Below are 18,831 nucleotides of genomic sequence, written 5' to 3' on the forward strand. Positions count from 1 at the left end.
CCCGCCGCGGCGTCTCCAGAAGCGGCCCCAGTAGGGGTCCGGGTGGGGAGGGGCGGGACCCCGCCCAGCCGGCGCGTCCGGCTCCGCCCCCCTGGGAGACTATTTAGCCCGGGAGGTGCTGGGGCTCTGGCACCTGCAAGACTCTGGGCACGAAGTGACGAGGAGGCGCCCGCACCACCTGCCGGAGACCCTCGCCAACTGACCGACCGGCTCCAGTCTACGCCCCGAGGTGCCCGCGGAAGCATTGCGGGCCTGGGGCCGCCCCCCACACCTGCCCGGCTCGCCGCCCCCTCCGGCCCCGCCCGCATGGCCCGGCTCCTGACGGTCACCCTCGGTTGCATCAGCCTCCTCTACCTACAGCTCCCAGGCGCGCTGTCCCTCGGCCTGGCCCGGAGCCGACCGCCCACGCGACACAGGTGAGCAGGTCTCAGACCACCCTGGCTGCTGGGGCAGGAAATCAGATGCTCCGGAAGGCCCCACCCCGCCGCCGCCCCAGGACCGCGAACTGGGGGAAACCCGCTTCGACTGCTAGGGCTCACATGCTAAATCCAGCCCCAGGCCCTGGGCACCCCCCGCAGGGCAGACGGCTCCTTTTTCTTTGCTTGCTCTTCTAAGGCATGCCCACTGCCCCACTGGCAGAGCAGACCCCTCAGAAGGAGGGTCACCTGTGGGAGGGGAGGTTAAGGGGCTTCCCACACCTGCCCACATTCCCCCACCCCAAGGGAAGGGAGTAACTTAGTCCTGAGCAGAGTAGCCCAGGGAAGTCAGGCAGCTGCTTGCCCGGCCCTTGAATGGGCTACTGAGATGGCTGAGGGCCAGAACCCCAGCCCTGAGCTCAGTGGGCTTCCCCTGGCCTGCTGGCCCATGGCATGGGGTCTGTGGGCTTCCCCTGGCCGTGCTCCAGCCTGGGGGGTGGGGTGGGGTGGGGTGGGCTTCCCCTGGCCTGCTGGCCAGTGACTTGGGGGCTGTGGGCTTCCCCTGGCCATGCTCCAGGCTGCGGAAAGCTGTGGGCTTCCCTGAAAGCCTGGACCACTGGGTTTACTTCCTCCGTCTCCCTGTGCAGGGAGCCCCCAGCCCGGACACCTGCCAGTGGCTCGCAGCCTCGGCACCCTGCAGCCCTTCCCGCGGTCTGGAAGCTGCACCAGGCCCTCCAGCCCAAGAAGAGTGCCAGCCTGGCCCCTGCCAGGGGTCAGCCTCTCCGCAATGGCCCCCGCCGACACTTGGGTCCCCGCAGGCCTAGAGCCCAGCTCCTGCGTGTGGGCTGTGCGCTGGGTACCTGCCAGGTGCAGAACCTCAGCCACCGCCTGTGGCAGCTCGTCGGGTCGGCCGGCCCCCGGGACTCGGTCCCCGTGGACCCTAGCAGCCCCCACAGCTATGGCTGAGCCAGGGGGCAGGCCTGTCCCAGCTGGGATGCCGCACCACATCCCCAGGGCTGCAGCTGAGCCCCCAGCCCAGAGCGCCTGCAGAGAGAAGCCCTTAGAAGGGCAGTGCAGGCACCAGCAAACACCCCTGCCCCACTCTCCCCCGTCACGTTCTGCAGCAACCAGCCTCCAATCGCTGTGGACTTAGAGGCCCACGTGGGGGCTCAGCGGGGTCTGACCACCCAGGGGCTCTGCACTGAGAGAGGGTAACACTTGGGGGTCGGGGCTGAGAGGAGGTGGCTGGCAACATTAGATGCCAGAACAGGGCACAGAGGAGAGGGTCTGCCCGAGGACATGGGGCAGACGTCGGGGACCTGAGCACACCAGGCCTCCTCTGGGCTGCGGGAGAGAGGGACTCTGGGTTGGCCACTTGTCCTGACATGGTAGGGTTAGGGCTGGGCTGTTCTGCTCCAGGTGGGTCCAGGGTAGCAACAGAGACCTCTGCCTGCACTCCCTGAGGGCAACTGGGGAGAGGGTGGAGGGGTCCTGGAGCTAGGCAGAGCAGGGTGGGAGTGGGGTGGGGGTGGCAGTTCTCCCAGAATCACCTGGGAGAACCTTAGCTCCAGGTGCGTAGGGGTGGCCGACCAAGGGCCAGGGCTCCACAGCCCACAGGGGCTCCCTGAGCGCCCCCTGCCCAGCGCGGGGACCCAGTGGGACCAGGCCCCGGCTATCAGTGGACAAGTCAGCCAGAGGCGGAGTCTGGAGTGGGCAGGTTGGCGGCTGGGGGAGGAGTTACATGCTGGGAGCTAGGGCCTTCTGTCCTGGCGCCTGCGTCTAGGGGCTCAGAAGGGCGATCTCCCTGATTCAGCAGACCTTTCATGCAACACTTAATTTGTCGACGTTTGCCGTGTCACCCTTTCAGCCACCAAGTGAAGGGAGCACCACCAACTCCCAGCCAGGGAGCAGGGCCGGGCCTGTGGGCACCACAGTGCCCACGCACAGATCCTGAGCTGGGTGCCTCACGGGTGGGCACTCCCCATCCTCGTGCTGACTCCTCCGGCTCGTGGCTCCCCTCCCCTCCGCCAGGCCACGGGAGGTCAGCCTGGGCTGGTCCCTGCCCGGCTGGGGGGGTGGACGGAGGGCAGCCACAGCAGCTTGGATGCCGTGCGGAGGCTGGAATAGGCGCTTGCCGGGGCTGGAGAGGCCTGTGGTCACTGAGGGGTGTCGGAACAGCGGGCAGGGAGGGTGGGCCGTGAGGGCCAGACGGGCTCCGGGATGAGGAAGAGGAGGCCCCAGGAAGGCTGGGTCGGGGAATTAGGAGCTCAGCTGGGCAAAGCCCGCCGCGGCCCCGGCCCTGGGCAAAGTCCCCGCGGTGCAGTGCCCGCTGCTCGCCGGGAGGGGGCACGGCCCCACACGGCGCCTCCACGAGGCGACACCACCTGCCAGGCGGCCCCCAGGGCTGTGGTGCCCGGCATCCCCCCAGGTGCTCCCTGAGCCTCAGGCCCCCAGGGCCGTGGTGCCCGACGCCCCCCCAGATGCTCCCTGAGCCAGGCGGCCCCCAGGGCCGTGGTGCCCGACGCCCCCCCAGGTGCTCCCTGAGCCAGGCGGCCCCCAGGGCCGTGGTGCCCAGCGCCCCCCCAGGTGCTCCCTGAGCCAGGCGGCCCCCAGGGCCGTGGTGCCCGACGCCCCCCCAGGTGCTCCCTGAGCCAGGCGGCCCCCAGGGCCGTGGTGCCCGGCGCCCCCCCAGGTGCTCCCTCAGCCAGGCGGCCCCCAGGGCTGTGGTGCCCGGCATCCCCCCAGGTGCTCCCTGAGCCTCAGGCCCCCAGGGCCATGGTGCCCGACGCCCCCCCAGGTGCTTCCTGAGCCAGGCGGCCCCCCAGGTGCTCCCTGAGCCAGGCGGCCCCCCAGGTGCTCCCTGAGCCTCGGGCCGTTTTCCTTGGGTCGCCTGTCACGGTCACAGCATCACACTGGTGTCCACATGGCCTCCAAGCTCCAGGCCATGTCCCGGCCGCCTGTCCGACCGCCTGCTTCGAGACCTGGGGGACGCCCGCCGGGACCCCACCCACCCCCTCCCGCTGCTCCCACTCCGGCCAGAGCCTCTCGGTCCTGTCCTGTCTCCCACCCTCAACCAGACCCACCAGCTGGCCCTTTGTTCCTTCCCTCAGTCCAAGTGACCAACCTGCTTTGGGGTGATGGGTCCAGTCTCCCCCCTGGCATCCCCTATCCATCCCTGAAGCAAATATTTGCGGAGCACTTGTAGAAACAGTGAATAAAACATCAGCCCCCACCCAGAGACTGACACGTCCATGGAGGAGCGGAGGAAACTGACCTCAGGAGCACAGAGAACGAGGGATGCCTGGCCGTGGAGTGCTGGAGGCGCCACGGCTCACAGGGCTGAGAGCACTCCGCCGTTTTAAATGGGGGGCCAAGCACCCCCAGCTGACTCTCAGGAGGGCAGGAGGAGCCGCGTGGAGAACCCCTGGCCCACTGCCCTCTCCTGGCCCAGACTGCACCCTGGCCTCAGCCCTCTCTGATGACACCGTCATCAGCTCCAGGCTGTGAGGCCCTGCTGTGTGTCCTGCCGAGCCTGGCCCTTGAGTGACCCGGGCCGTGAGTTCATCTCTGCCCTGACTGGAGATGCAGCCTCAGCCTCAGAGCCTGGCAAAGATCCCCTGAGCCTCTCTGAGCCATGAGCCTCACCCAGTGTTAGCAAGAATCCCACCCTGGAGAGAACCCTGTCAAGTCGGTTCAGCAAGGCTGCCCCTACCCTTGACGTCTCCTCTGGGAATTTCCCCTTGACCCCTGCCCAGGGCTGTGAAACCCCAGCTGACCTTGCTGTGCTCCAGCAGACCATGTGAACATCTCTCCCGTCTCACAATCATGAATGAAGTCTTCATCCCTTCTGGACGAGTGTCAAAGGGCACTTCTCTGGAGCTCTCATGGTTAAGGACCCTGGCGGAGAACCAAGACCCCATGCGCCATCGAGCACCTAGCCAGGGCACTGCAACTGCTGAGCCCTGCAGCCAAGACCCCGCTTGGCCAAATAAATAAATATTCTGTCAAAAATGTCAAAATAGCGTTTTATGAAACAAGCCCCGCCCCGCCCCACTCCCAGGTGCCTGGGGAAGATAGGGAGCTGGGAGGGGCAGCGTCCTGGAGGAGTTTAAAGCTCCTGGCAGGGGTGGGAGTCTGGCGACCTCAACCTCCTGGGCAGGTTAGTTGCTGCAGGGACGTGGAGGTTGGCTGGGGGCGGGGGGAGGGGGTGCTATGCTGACACATTAACTCTCAGAGGCCAGCAGGAGGGTGGATGGTCACTCATTACCGAGGGCCAAGGCCAAGGGGCTGGGTGGTGTCCGGTCACTTATGTAACCTGTGGGCATATATACGGGCACGCGGGCCCGTGGAGCTGTGCCTCTCTCAGGATGAAGGTGGCTGCGGTGAGTACCCCCGGCCCACGCAGACTGAGCGCTCAGGGAAAGCGGGGCAACCCTGTGCCCCGCGCCCAGCGGGTTTCTGCCGGCCCACTCATCTGGGTCAAAGGGCTCCCTCCCGGCCGTGGTCTATCTAGGGCAGAGGTCACGGGCCCAAACACTGGGTTCCCTGCGGACCTGCGTCCTGAGAAGGAGACTCCGGTGCGGGTGCTGTGTAGCCACGGCCAAGCATCACCCTCGGAGCAGACATCCCCAGCATCCGCTCAGCAGATAAGGACTCGGGGCTGGAAGTCTTGACTCGGGCTCACCAAGGCCACGCGCCGGTGCCCTGGGGTGCCCACCGCCTCTCTGCCGCTCCACATCCAACAGTCCCAGCCCCCATGGCGTGTCCTCCCTTCCTCTTGGAGCTGACTTCCTGGTGAAATGGGTTCACCCCCCTCCCCACCCTACCAGGACCCAGACCCTCCCCTGGTCTCCCAGCCTGATATGGAGCCAGAAGCAGCCAAAGACAAGGACAGCTTCCGAAACTACACGGTGAGGACCGTTCCCCGGCCCCACCTCTCCTGCCCTGGCCCCTCACACAGCTCCAGGGGCCATCCTGTCCACAGCTTGGGGCCTGGGAGAGGCAGGCAGTGGCCCCCTGGGTGTTAAGGGCAGGGGTTGGCGGGCTGCCTGGCTGACCCTCTGGCTTGCAGTCTGGCCCGCTTCTGGACCGTGTCTTTGCCACCTACAAGCTTATGCACACTCGGCAGACTGTGGACTTCGTCAGGAGGAAGGTAGGTGGCCGACTCCTAAACGAAGGCCCTGAGGGCTGACCCTGGGACCACACTGACCTCTCCCTTCCTGGCTCAGCATGCCCAGTTTGGGGGCTTCTCCTATAAGAGGATGACTGTCATGGAGGCTGTGGACATGCTGGACGGGCTGGTGGATGAGTCAGACCCCGACGTGGACTTCCCCAACTCCTTCCATGCCTTCCAGACGGCTGAGGGCATCCGGAAGGCCCATCCAGACAAGGGTGTGCTCCCCACCTGCCCTGACGGGTGCTGGGGAAGGAGGGTTGGTCTGGCCCTCTCCCAGTAGGCCCTGCGTCCCCCCACAGCCCCAGAACTGTACCTCTGCCCCGGCCCCTGCACCCCACTAGCCTGCCCTGTCCCTCCCTCTCCTTCAGACTGGTTCCACCTCGTCGGGCTCCTGCACGACCTGGGGAAGGTCCTGGCTCTGGCAGGGGAGCCCCAGGTGAGGAGAGGGGTGGAGGGCGGTCAGCAGGGCAGGGCCCGGGGCAGTCTCTGCTCCAGGCTCTGGACACCCACTTGGGGGGCAGGCCAGTTACGTCCACCCACGGCTGCCCATCCATCCGTCCCCAGTGGGCAGTCGTCGGAGACACCTTCCCAGTCGGCTGCCGTCCCCAGGCCTCTGTGGTCTTCCGTGACTGCACCTTCCAGGCCAACCCTGACCTCCAGCACCCCCTGTACAGGTGCAGCTCCCTTGCCCTCCCTCGCCGTGGTCCCCCTCCCTCCTCCCCCTTCCGGGTTCTGCTCCTGAGCCCCTCCCCTTCCGTCCCCCCTTGCAGCACGGAGCTTGGCATGTACCAGCCTCACTGTGGGCTCGAGAACGTCCTCATGTCCTGGGGCCATGACGGTGAGGCCGGTTGGGGGCGGGGACGGCGGGGACCATCTGGAGCTGCCCCTCTGGGTGCCCGTGGTGACCCGCCCTCTCCCACAGAGTACATGTACCGGATGATGAAGTTCAACAAATTCGCCCTCCCACCGGAGGTAGGAGGGGGGTGGGGACCGAGCCAAGGTCAAGCCCCGCCCCGCCCGCCCCGCCCCCTGCCCGCCCCGCCCCCTGCCCGCCCCGCCCCCTGCCCGCCCCGCCCCCTGCCCGCCCCGCCCGCCCCGCCCCCTGCCCGCCCCGCCCCCTGCCCGCCCCGCCCGCCCCGCCCCCTGCCCGCCCCGCCCCTTGCCACGCCACGCCCGCCCCGCCCCTGCCACGCCACGCCCACCGCCCACCAGCCCCGCCCACCGCCCACCGCCCTCCACCCCCGTCCGGTCCGCCGTCCCCCCAGCCCCGCACCGCTCACCGCCCACCAGCCCGGCCCGCCCCCTCCAGCCCCGCCCACCAGCCCCGCCCGGCCCGCCGTCTCCACGCCCCGCCCCGCCAGCCCCACCGCCCCACCTCTAGCCCCTCCCGGCCCACCGCCCCCCGAGCCCCACCCGCCAGCCCCGTTGTCCCCCAACTCCAGCCCCGCCCGGCCCGCCGCGCCCCAGCCCCCGCCCACCGCCCTCCAGCCCCGCCCCAGCCCCCGCCCACCGCCCTCCAGCCCCGCCCACCGCCCTCCAGCCCCGCCCACCGCCCTCCAGCCCCGCCCGGACCGCCGCGCCCCAGCCCCGCCCACCGCCCTCCAGCCCCGCCCCGCCCGCTGTCCCCACGCCCCGCCCCGCCGCCGTCCAGCCCCGCCCACCGCCCACCGCCCTCCAGCCCCGCCCGGACCGCCGTCCCCAGCCCCGCCCACCGCCCTCCAGCCCCGCCCCGCCCACGGTCCCCACGCCCCGCCCCGCCGCCCCTCATGTCCAGCCCCGCCCGGCCCGCCGCCCCCCAGCCCGGAGCCTGAGGCCTGGCCCCCCGCAGGCCTTCTACATCATCCGGTTCCACTCCTTTTACCCCTGGCACAAGTTCGGCGACTACCAGCAGCTGTGCAACGAGCAGGACCTGGCCATGCTGCCCTGGGTACAGGAATTCAAGTACGGTCACAGCCACGGTCGTGCCCGGGAGGGGGGCGGCTCGGGGGGCTTCACGGGCCGGTACGGTCACGGTCACGGTCATGCCTGGGGAGGCGACTCGGGGGGCTTCATGGCCACCGTCCCTGTGCTGCAGCAAGTTCGACCTCTACACCAAGAGCTCCAGCCTGCCGGACGTCGCCGCGCTGCGGCCGTACTACCAGGGGCTCGTTGACAAGTACTGTCCTGGCGTCCTGTGCTGGTGACCGCCCGCCCACCCCCTCACCCGCTGGGTGTCCCGGGCGCAGCCACTGTCCGGAACACTGTCGACCGCCGCAGCCCTTCCGGAGGACCCCACGGGCCCACCTGCACGGCCTGCCCGGCTGGCCCCTCTCCCTGCTGGCAATAAAGACCCTGAAGCGGCTCGAGACCGAGGCGTGTTGTGGTGGGGCACTCACTGGGGTACCAGTCTGGAGGTGGGGGACCCCTGCTCTGGGCTCAGTCTCCCTAAAGAAAACAAAAACATCTGCTGGCTAGAACACACTACACGAAACCCCGTGGTAAACGCACAGGCTAACCGTGATGAACGCGACCCTTGAGGAGACCCCCAGGCGCAGCCCTCTCCTTGGCCAAGTGTGCGCCCTCACGCGGCGGCGCTGCGAAAAGCTGCCCATTTCTCTGGGGACTTCCCGTCAGGATTTTGCTGATTGCACCCTCTTGGGATCTTTTCATGTTTTCCTTGGTATTTCTTGCTAACTGATAACTGAGCGGAGGCTGAATCAGATTCACGTTTGACTTAGGGGCCAGAGTGCTCCAGAGGTGGGGGCTTTCGGAGAACACCGCTGTCCTCAGCATGGTCAGTTGGCCGCGTGCTGGTCTCGGGTCTGAGAATGCCCTCCACCAGATGGAGAGAGACTCACCCCAGGGACCAGGAAGCTCCCCGCCCAGTTTGGTTACTGCCTGTGCAGGAAGGGGAAGTACGTGCTCCCACCTCTCTCTTAGTCAGTCTGTAAGAGCTGCTTCCGTAGCATCCTTCGAACACAATCAGGTTGTCTGTTGTGTATCAAGAACACACAGATTCAGCAGATTTGTGCTTCCATGAGTTGTTATCCTTCCTGGTGCTCAGACAGGGCTGGGGAGGGGCTTTGCAGCGGGCTCCTGGGCCCTTCCGATGATCGAAATTGGTCTCTGGGATGGGATGTCTTTACATCCTGGGATGGGATGTTACATCCTGGTGTAACAGGATGCCCAGACTCTGTTAATTTCCTGTGTCTGCTGTAACAAACTGCCATAAACTTGATGACTTGTTGAAAAGAACACGTTTCTTCTCAAGTCCTGGAAGGCAGAAGTCTGAGGTCACGGTGTCAGCAGTGCCTCTTCCAGGGCATCCGTTCCCAGGTGGCGGCCAGCACCCGCGGCTCGTGGCTGGCCGAGTCTTCTCCGCCTTCACGCTGCTGCCTCTCCGTATGCCGCTCCGCCCCTCTCTATAAAGGCGCTTGTGATGGCACTCAGTGGGCACCCAGATGATCCGGGACGACCTCCTCATCTCACGGTCCCTGATTATAGCCACAGGGTGCTTTTTCCAAGTGAGGCTATGCGCACATGTTTCACAGGTCGGATGTAGACCACTTTGCGGGCCGTTTCCAGTGGAACTGGCCCTTTCTCCAGGAACTTTGGGAGTGGGAAAGTGGAATTTCAAACGCACGTGCTGCGGGCTGAAGACCCAATCACTTCTTGAACGTCCACGGGTTGTGACCGTGGAGGTGGGGCTGCCCCCTGCCTCCCTGCCCTGCTGCCCAATGAGACCCCCCCCCCCCCGTCCCGCTCAAAGCCATCCTGAGCACTGCAGCCCCCCTGCGCCCTGGCAGCAGGAGAGGACCGGTCAAGCGTGGCAGGAGGCTTTGCCTGGGACTTCGCTGGTTGCCCAGTGGTTGTAGGAGGTGGGGTTCTGACCCCTGGCTGGGTGCACATGCCCGGAGCAAGCGCACCGGTGCGCTCGGGAGCCCGTGGGCTGAGCTGCAGCCGCAGCCCAAGTGCCTTAATTAAAGAGCAAGTTATGGTTCAAAGAAGATCCTGCATGCAGCCAACCAATGAGTGAAGCCCACATGTGCGCACACACACGCATAGGAAACCGGTCTGCCCAGGCCTTCCCCACTCACTCCTCCTGGAGCCCTCCTGCCTGCTCGGGGCTCCCTCGCACCAGCCTCAGGCCCCCTTCCCCACTGCGGCCCCTCCCAGACTGTGAACTCTGGCAGGGAGGTGCAGGGCACCAAGGGGGCCCTTTCCCTAGAGCGGCTTGTGAGGTGCAGGGCGCTCTGCAGGGGCAGGCCAAGGGCTCTGAGCCTGGACTGCATGTGGGCAGCGGGGCCTCTCTGCCTTCCTGAGAGTGGGGAGGAGGCCAGTCTCCGAGGAGGTGAGGGGGAGACACAAGAGCCTCAGAGCTGGGGGCGGGGGATGCTATGACTGTCTGGGCCCAAAGTCATCACCCAAGGGGGGCCTCCACGGTTCACAGCATGGGTGGCCACCTTCACCTGGGACCCTAGGTCCCCACACCTCTCTGTGGCCCTGCAGACTGTAACCTGGCCGTCTCCAAACAGGCCCCAGGGTTGGGAAGGGGGCCAGGGATCTCATGTCCTAGTCTACCCACGGATTGCCGGTCTTGCTGGGGGCCTCAGGGCACTGGGCAACTGAGGAGCCCGCAGAGGCAAGGCTTGGCTCTACCTCCAGACTGCACTGGTCAGGCTCCTCTGCCCGTGGGCATCTCCAGGCAAGAATGCAGGAATGGACTACCATTTCCTCCTCCAGGGGATCTTCCCGACCCAGGGGTTGAACCCAAGTCTCCTGCATTCTCCTCCTGCATTGCAAGCAGATTATTTACTGCTGAGCCATTGAATTTCCCTTTAAACGAGCCAGTTTCTTCTAAGAGAGTGGTTGCAAGCAAGAGTCTTAGAGGAATCTAGAGTTTGTTATCGGGCCTGTTTGGGGTTGAAAGTTGGGAACGCCTGCTGGTAATGGAGACCTGTTGGTTCATGGCCCACAGGAGTGGGGCAGATAATCACGGCCTCAGTTACTCTGGCCCGCTCTCGGGGGTAGCAAGCAGGTGCTAGAGGAAGGCCGTGGCTTCTACAGGCACCAATGGCCTAAGGCAGGACAGCGGTGAGTCCAGCTCCCGAAACCCAGGACCAAGCCTGGACCGGAAGAGACCATTCTGTGACTTGCCGGACTCTGTGACTTGCCCAGAACTGTGACTTGCCCAGACCGCAGCCCTGAGGGCATGGTTAGTGGCTGCCCAGCTGCCCCGGAGACTCTGGGCTGTTGGGGACCATGAGGTCACTGCTGCTTTCACCCAGAGAGGTCGCTGCCTTAAAAGGTCAGTTTTACTCAAGAAGGTCTTTTTCTATTTTTTTGCCGCACTGAGTGTTGTGTGGGATCTCAGTTCTCCGTCCAGGCATCGAACCTGCACCCCTGCAGTGGAAGCACGAAGTCCTGACCTCTAAGCCCCCATCAAATAATATTAATGAGTAAATATTGAAAGAATTCCTCAGGTTAATTTCCAATGGTAAATACTGACAGATAACAACACTCGTAAATAAAAGCTCTTTTGGGGTTCTCAATAGCTTTTAAGAACGTGAGACCAGATGGCCTGGTGACTTCCTTTGGCAGAAACCCCAAAGCTGCCTCTGTGGGCTCCCTCGGGGCCGAAGTGGAGGCCCTGCTGTCAATACGGCCGCCCCAGAGCCCACGGCGTGCCCCTCCCGGGGAGTCACTGGCCACCCCCACGGGCACCGCCTGTGATAACGGCAGCCATCTGTCACCACCAGGCCCTTGTGCGCCTGGATTTGCTACCCTGCCCCGTGCCTCCTCCGGCACTGTCATCCCCTAACTCACCCGGCACGGCCTCTGACCGAGGCCAGAATGCGGAGGCTGGAGCCTGCAGCTACAGTGTCGGCTTGGATGTGGGATGTGGTTGCGGAGGAAGCAGGGCTTCGCCCCAGAGGCACGGCGACGCCTCCTCCAAGCCAGGCGAGGCCGGCTGCACTGTGCTCTGAGGCTGGATGAGGAGGCGGGGGAAGGGGTGGCCATGAGGAAGAGGCGGCTGGCGCTTGGCTGAGGGGCCAGGAGGGCAACAAGCTCCTGGAGGCCGTGGCTGCGCAGAAGTGCCGAGCAGGAGCCGGCTCCGTGGAAGACAGCAGTGCCCTCGCAGATGGACTGAGGGCTCACAGGCCTCCAGACGGCGAGCGTGGGGAGGCCCTACCAGCCCCGCTCGTGACTGCAGCAGGAACAAGCGCAACCAGTACTTTCCTTGCCGTTCTGCAGATATCTTTGGGTCTCTAAATTCCCCGTTCAGTGTGTGGGACGCAGTTTTGATCAGGGACTGCTGAGCCCAGGGGTGGGTGTCCGGCTGCAGGCTGGAGGTGGTGTGCGTGCAGGAAAGGACCAGCTGTGGGTGGCCCCACCTGCGGTGAGCACATGGTTCTGGTGAGAGGTACCATGGCTGCCTCGTGTCAGTGGGACGCAGTGTGGGTGCAGAGGCAGCGTGAATCAGGAAGACGGATTCATCAGGGGCCAGGGCACCAAGGAGGAGGTGTGGGAGCACCTCCGCTGCAAGAAGGGCCTGCCTCTCCAGGAGTCAGCGTGGGGCTGGCACCGCTCCTCCCTGCCCACCTCTCCTTTTGGAAGCCAAGACGGAGAGAAAATCGGTGCTTGCCCAGCAGCCCTAGGGCCCACGTTCTGGCCACACTTAGACTCTGCATTTGAAGCTGGAGGTCAGCCTGGGGTCCAGGCACTGTGCGTCCTCACCAGGCCAGGCTGCAGCAGGTTTTTGCCCTTGATCAATCTTAGTAAGTTTATTCTTGGTAAAGGGACATTCAAGAGAATGATGGGCTCCTTGCACTTGTATGTTTATTCACTTATGGGTTTTTTTTGAATCCTGGAAAGATTGTGTTAGGTCAGGTGACTAAACAGTTAAAGAATAAATTAAATTTGTAACGCAGTTAAGTATGTTAGGCATTTAAAATTTATAAATGGAACCCTTCATAGTGACTGCTAAAACCTGCTCGATTTAAATAGAAGAGAGAAAGTGAAAGTACATGGCCCGGGACACTGTCATTCAGAAGACAACACAGTTTACCCTGAACAGCTCAGATCTGAACGGCACCACTTACATGTGGACTTTAGTTCACTAAATATATATTACAGCACTACGCAACCCTTCACAGGTTGAATCTGTGGATGTGGAACCTCGGACATGGAGGGCAAACTCTAGGTTAGACTCGCGTTTTTGACTGGTTAGAGTCAGCGTCTTTAACCTCAGCATTGCTGAAGGGCCAACTGTACAACCAAACTGATCTAGAGATTCCAGGCAACCTTTATGAAAATTCCAATGGCATTGATCTTCAGAAATAAAAAACATCTAAAATCTCAAGGGATCCCAAATAGCCAAAAAATCTTGAAAAAGAAGAATAAAGCTGGAGGACTCATCCTTTCCAATTTCAAGTGAAAAGTGAAAGTGAAGTCCCTCAGTCGCGCCCAACTCTTTGCAACCCCATGGATAGTAGCCTGCACCAGGCTCCTCCGTCCATGGGATTTTCAAGGCAAGAGTACTGGAGTGGGTTGCCATTTCCTTCTCCAGGGAATCTTCCCAACCCAGGGATCAAACCCAGGTCTCTCACATTGTAGACAGACGCTTTACCGTCTGAGCCACCAGGAAGTCCCAATTTCAAAACTCACTATAAAGCTGCGATAATCCAGTCAGTGTGACGCATGCCCCCAAGGTTAGGCCTCGCTGCTTCCACGGCACGGAGCATGCGCTCAGTCCCTGGTTGGGGAACTGAGATCCGGCATGTCACTCAGCATGACCAAAAAAAGGGGCAAAGGACTTGGATAGACGCTTCTCCAAAGAGGACATACAAATGCAATAAGCGCGTGAAAATATGCTCGACGTCATCAGCCACACACAAGGCTGGGTGACTTCACTCTCACTTTCATCAGCCACTAGTAGCAGTAGAAGTGTTAGCTGCTCAGTCGTGTCTGACTCTCTGTGACTGCACGGACTATAACCCCTCAGGCTCCTCTGTCCATGGGATTCTCTAGGCAAGAGTACTGCAGTGGGTAGCCATTCCCTTCTCCAAGGGATCTTCCAAACCGAGGGACTGAACCCTGGTCTTCTGCATTGCAGAAAGATTCTTTACCATCTGAACCAGCAGGGGAGCCCAATTAGGCAAAAGCAAAGATCCTCTGGAGAAAGAAATGGCAACCCACTCCAGTATTCTTGCCTGGAAAATCCCATGGATGGAGGAGCCTGGCAGGCTACAGTCCACGGGGTCGCAGAAAGTTGGACATGACTGAGCGACTTCACTTTTCTTATGCAAATTAAAATCACAGTTGAGATAGTGTTCGTATTTCTTACCCACCAGGACGGCTTTTATTGGTGAAGGGAGAATACTAGGCATCAGTGACAACGTGAAGAAATTGGGGCTCTGGTACATCGCTGGAGGAGAGGTGCAGCTTCTGTGATAAAGGTCTGGTGCTTCCTCAACATGTGAATCACCATGTGTTTCTGCAACTCCATTTCCAGGGATACACCCTAAGGGCTGAACGCAGGGACTCGCCAGGCGCTTGTGCACATGTTCACAGCATTACTCACAACCGCCAAAATGTGAGGACGACACAAGGGTCTACTGATGGGTTGGTGGATAAACCAGAACGTGGCAGAAACACACAATGCCATGTTATTCGGCCACAAAAAAGAAGGTCATTCTGCCACAGGCTACTATATGGATATATCTTGAAAATACTATGCTAAGTCAAAGAAGCCCGACATGTAAGGGTACAAATTGTATGCTTCTATTTATGTGATGTTTCAGAATAGCTAACTCCATGAAGACAAAATATGGTCCACTGGAGAAGGAAATGGAAAACCACTTCAGCCTTCTTGCCTTGAGAACCCAATGAACGGTATGAAAAGGCAAAAAGATATGACATTGAAAGATGAACTCCCCAGGTCGGTAGGTGCCCAATATGCTTCTGGAGAAGAGTGGAGACATAACTCCAGAAAGAATGAAAGGCTGAGCCAGAGCAAAAACAATGCCCAGTGTGGGTGTGACTGGTGATGGAAGTGAAGACTGACGCTGTGCATCAGTCTGCATAGAAACGCTGCATAGAAACCCGGAATGTCAGGTCCATAAATCAGGGCAAATTAGAAGTGGTCCAACAGGAGATGGCAAGAGTGAACACTGACATTTTAGGAATCAGTGAACTAAAATAGACCAGAAGGGAACATTTAATTCAGATGACCATTGTATTTACTACTGTGGGAAAGAATCCCTTAGAAGAATTGAATAGCCCTCATAGTTAACAACAAAAGAGTCTGAAATGCAGTACTTGGGTGCAATCTCAAAAACGACAGAATGATCTCTGTTCATTTCCAAGGCAAACCGTTCAGTGTCACAGTAATCCAAGTCTATGCCCCAACCAGTAATGCTGACGAAGCTGAAGTTGAACGGTTCTATGAAGACCTACAAGACCTTCTAGGACTAACACCAAACAAGATGTCTGTTTCATCATAGGGGACTGGAATGCAAAAATAGGAAGTCAAGAGATACAGGGAGTAACAGGCAAGTTTGGCCTTGGAGTACAGAATGAAGCAGGGCACAGGCTAATAGAGTTCTGCCAAGAGAACGCACTGGTCATAGCAAACGCCCTCTTCCAACAGCACAAGAGAAGATTCTACACATGGACATCCCCAGACGGTCAATAGATGGCCAATAGATACTGACCAACAGGTGGTCAATATCAAAATCAGATTGATTTTATTCTTTGCAGCCAAAGATGGAGAAGTTCTATACAGTCAGCAAAGACAAGACAGGGAGCTGACTGTGGCTCAGATCATGAACTCCTTATTGCCAAATTCAGACTGAAATTGAAGAAAGTAGGGAAAACCACTAGGCCATTCAGGTATGATGTAAATCAAATCTCTTATGATTATACAGTGGAAGTGACAAATAGGTTCAAGGGATTAGATCTGATACAGTGCCTGAAGAACTATGGATGCAGGTTTGTAACATTGTACAGGAGGCAGTGATCAAAACCATCCAGAAGAGAAAGAAATGCAAAAAGGCAAAATGATTCTCTGAGGAGGCCTTACAAGTAGCTGAGAAGAGATGTGAAAGGCAAAGGAGAAAAGGAAAGATATACCCATCTGAATGCAGAGTTCCAAAGAGTACCAAGGAGAAATAAGAAAGTTTTCCTAAATGATCAAAGCAAAGAAATAGAGGAAAACAATAGAACGGGAAAGACTAGCGATCTCTTCAAGAAAATTAGAGATACCAAGGGAACATTTCATGCAAAGATGGGCTCAATAAAGGACAGAAATGATATGGACCTAACAGAAGCAGAAGATATTAAGAAGAGGTGGCAAGGATACACAGTACTGCACAAAAAAGATCTTCACGACCCAGATAATCACAATGGTGTGATCACTCACCTAGAGCCAGCCATCCTGGAATGAGAAGTCAAGTGGGCCTTAGGAAGCATCACTACGAACAAAGCTAGTGGAGGTGATGGAATTTCAGCTGAGCTCTTTCAAATCCTGAAAGATGATGCTGTGAAAGAGCTGCACTCAATATGCCGGCAAATTTGTAAAACTCAGCAGTGGCCACAGGACTGGAAAAGGTCAGTTTTCATTCCAATTCCAAAGAAAGGCAATGCCAAAGAATGCTCAAACTACTGCACAATTGCACTCATCTGACATGCTAGCAAAGTAATGCTCAAAATTCTCCAAGCTAGACTTCCAACAGTACATGAACAGTACATGATCTTCCAGATGTTCAAGGTGGATTTAGAAAAGGCAGAGGAATCAGAGATCAAATTGCCAACATATGTTGGATCATAGAAAAAGCAAAAGAGTTCCAGAAAAACATCTACTTCTGCTTTATTGATAACACAAAAGCCTTTGACTATGTGGATCACAACAAACTGGAAAATTCCTAAAGAGATGGGAATACCAGACCACCTTACCAGCCTCCTGATAAATCAGTATGCAGGTCAAGAAGCAACAGTTAGAACAGGACATGAAACAACAGACTGGTTCCAAATTGGGAAAGGAGTACAGCGAGTCTGTATACTGTCACCCTGCTTATTCAACAAATGCAGATTACATCATGCGAAAAGTTGGGCTGGATGAACCACAAGCTGGCATCAAGATTGCAGGGAGAAATGTCAGTAACCTCAGATGAGCAGCTGACACCACCATTCTGGCAGGAAGCAAAGAGGAACTAAAGAGCGTCTTGATGAAAGTGGAAGAGGAGAGTGAAAAAGCTGGGTTATAACTCAAGGTTCAAAAAACTAAGATCATGGCATCCATTCCCATCACTTCATGGCACATAGATGGGGAAACAATGGAAACAGTGAGAGACTTTATTATCCTGGGCTCTGAAAACACTGCAGATGGTGACTGCAGCCATGAAATTAAAAGACACTTGCTCCTTGGAAGACAAGCTGATAAACCTAGACAGTATATTATAAAGCAGAGATGTTACTTTGCCGCCAAAGGTCGTTATAGTCAGCTATGATTTCTCCAGTAGTCATGTATGGATGTGGGAGTTAGACCACAAAGAAAACAGCGCTAAAGAATTGATGCTTTTCAACTGGGGTGTTGAAGACTCTTGAGAGTCCAAGGGAGTCTGCAAGGAGATCAAACCAATCAATCCTAAGGGAAATCAGTCCTGAATATTCATTGGAAGGATGGATGCTGAAGCTGAAGCTCCGATACTTTGGCCACCTGATGTGAAGAACTGACTTCATTAGACAAGACCGTGATGCTGGAAGAGACAGAAGACAGGAGAAGAAAGGGTTGAAAGAGGATGAGATGGTTGGATGGCATCACCGGCTTGATGGACGAGTTTGAGCAGGCTCTAGGAGTTGGTGATGGACAGGGAAGCCTGGCGTGCTGCAGTCCATGAGGTCGCAAAGAGTTGGATACAACTGAGCAACTGAACTGATGAAGGAAAAGGGCTTCCCATGTGGCTCAGACAAGAAAGAATCTGCTTGAAATGCAGGAGATCCGAGTTCAATCCCTTGGTTGGGAAGATCCCGTTGAGAAGGGCATGGCAACCCACTCCAGTATTCTTGCTTGGAGAATCCCAGGGACAGAGGAGCCTGGCGGGCTACAGTACAGGGGGTCTCAAAGAGTCGGACACAACTGAGCGACTAACACTTTCACTCATGAAGACAAAAGGTAGATTAGTGTTTTTTTAGGTCATGGGAAGGAGAGGACGGAAGATGCCATCCTAGGAGAATGGGGTTTCTTCTTGAGACGATAAAAGATTGACTATGGCGATGGATGTGCAAGCCTGTGAAGCTACTCAGAGCCACCGAATCCTTTAAGCAGGTGAACTCTATGGCCTGTGAATTGTATCTCAAAGCTGTCACGGAACATGAAACCACCCCCGCAAACGAGATTCATACACTGAGCTTAGAAGCCTAAGAAAAGCAATACATCTTAAAGTTGTAAGATATGACAGTCTCCCCTCCATCCAAGGGGGATTGCTTCCAGCAGCCACTACAGGCATCAAGCTCCCTGACATAAGATGGAGCAGTATTTTCATAAGCCTACACTCACCCTCCCACATACTCTAACTCATCTCTAGATTACTTATACTTAATACCAGGAAGACGCTACGTAGACAGTTGCCGATTATGCAGCAAATTCAAGCTTTCCCTTTTGGAACTTTCTGCTTTTTTTTATTTTTTATATTCAATCTGAGCGAGGTTGAGTCCGCAGACATGGAAGCTGAGGATATAGAGGGCTGAACACTCTGAAGCCAAGCTCACATATAGATCACCTCGTCATGTCTGACAGCACCCAAAGGCTCAGGTTACAGGACCCCTTAAGCCCATGTGACTGTGGGCACAGGCTGAGCATGGGGCACCGTCTACTTGGGTCAGTTGGAGGGGGACCCAGTGACTTGCAGGGAGAGGCTGGGCACATCAGGGGGCTGTGCAGAGGTCTGGGAGGTGACAGCGTGAGGGGCAGAGGCTGAGGACGGAGCCGGCAGCCTCCTACTCATGAGCCACGTCCAGACACCCGGGCGACGGAACCGTCAACACCTGCTCCTGGGAGTGGTCAGAGGCACTAACCGCTGACCCTGCCCCTGGCCCAGGGCCTCTGCCCCTCCCCCCTCTCCCCACCCACACGCCATCTCCCTCAGCTGGAGGCTGGGCAAGTCCCCTGACAGGGCGTCCACACCAGCCCTGCCCACCTCCTGTCTCTCCTCCAATGCAGCCTAAGCGAGATGCAGCGCGCGGACCCTGCACTGCCCC

General features: G+C 58.7%; 2 protein-coding genes across 4 annotated transcripts; both read left to right on the forward strand.

Annotated features, from left to right (window-relative positions):
• Positions 1-306: 306 nt before the first annotated feature.
• On the forward strand, positions 307-1,467 carry ADM2 (adrenomedullin 2). Its single transcript, XM_068969753.1, has 2 exons — positions 307-416; positions 1,064-1,467. Exons 1-2 carry the CDS (start codon positions 307-309, stop codon positions 1,380-1,382), a joined length of 429 nt encoding a protein of 142 aa, XP_068825854.1. The 3' UTR covers positions 1,383-1,467.
• Positions 1,468-4,747: 3,280 nt separating this feature from the next.
• On the forward strand, positions 4,748-8,795 carry MIOX (myo-inositol oxygenase). Of its 3 annotated transcripts, XM_068970374.1 has the most exons (10): positions 4,748-4,798; positions 5,246-5,326; positions 5,488-5,568; positions 5,645-5,807; positions 5,961-6,028; positions 6,157-6,266; positions 6,363-6,430; positions 6,515-6,564; positions 7,421-7,533; positions 7,667-8,795. In XM_068970374.1, the coding sequence occupies exons 1-10, from the start codon at positions 4,784-4,786 to the stop codon at positions 7,773-7,775; spliced, it is 858 nt and encodes a 285-aa protein (XP_068826475.1). In that variant the 5' UTR covers positions 4,748-4,783; the 3' UTR covers positions 7,776-8,795. The 3 variants fall into 3 exon arrangements, with proteins under 3 accessions (XP_068826475.1, XP_068826476.1, XP_068826474.1); XM_068970375.1 differs by lacking the exon at positions 4,748-4,798 and having other exon boundaries at positions 4,806-5,326; positions 7,466-7,533; XM_068970373.1 differs by lacking the exon at positions 4,748-4,798 and having other exon boundaries at positions 4,809-5,326.
• The last annotated feature ends 10,036 nt before the right edge of the window (positions 8,796-18,831 follow it).

Source organism: Capricornis sumatraensis, chromosome 4 (genome assembly GCF_032405125.1).
Source record: "Capricornis sumatraensis isolate serow.1 chromosome 4, serow.2, whole genome shotgun sequence".
Taxonomy (NCBI): domain Eukaryota; kingdom Metazoa; phylum Chordata; class Mammalia; order Artiodactyla; family Bovidae; genus Capricornis; species Capricornis sumatraensis.

Excerpts from the sequence above, each read along its gene's own strand:
- MIOX (XM_068970373.1), top strand. The coding sequence starts at position 5,216 with ATGGGTTCACCCCCCTCCCCACCCTACCAGGACCCAGACCCTCCCCTG. Across the intron at positions 5,327-5,487 it reads ACAGCTTCCGAAACTACACG|TCTGGCCCGCTTCTGGACCG; the intron begins GTGAGGACCGTT and ends TCTGGCTTGCAG. Across the intron at positions 6,029-6,156 it reads CTCTGGCAGGGGAGCCCCAG|TGGGCAGTCGTCGGAGACAC; the intron begins GTGAGGAGAGGG and ends ATCCGTCCCCAG.
- ADM2 (XM_068969753.1), top strand. The coding sequence starts at position 307 with ATGGCCCGGCTCCTGACGGTCACCCTCGGTTGCATCAGCCTCCTCTAC. Across the intron at positions 417-1,063 it reads CGACCGCCCACGCGACACAG|GGAGCCCCCAGCCCGGACAC; the intron begins GTGAGCAGGTCT and ends CTCCCTGTGCAG.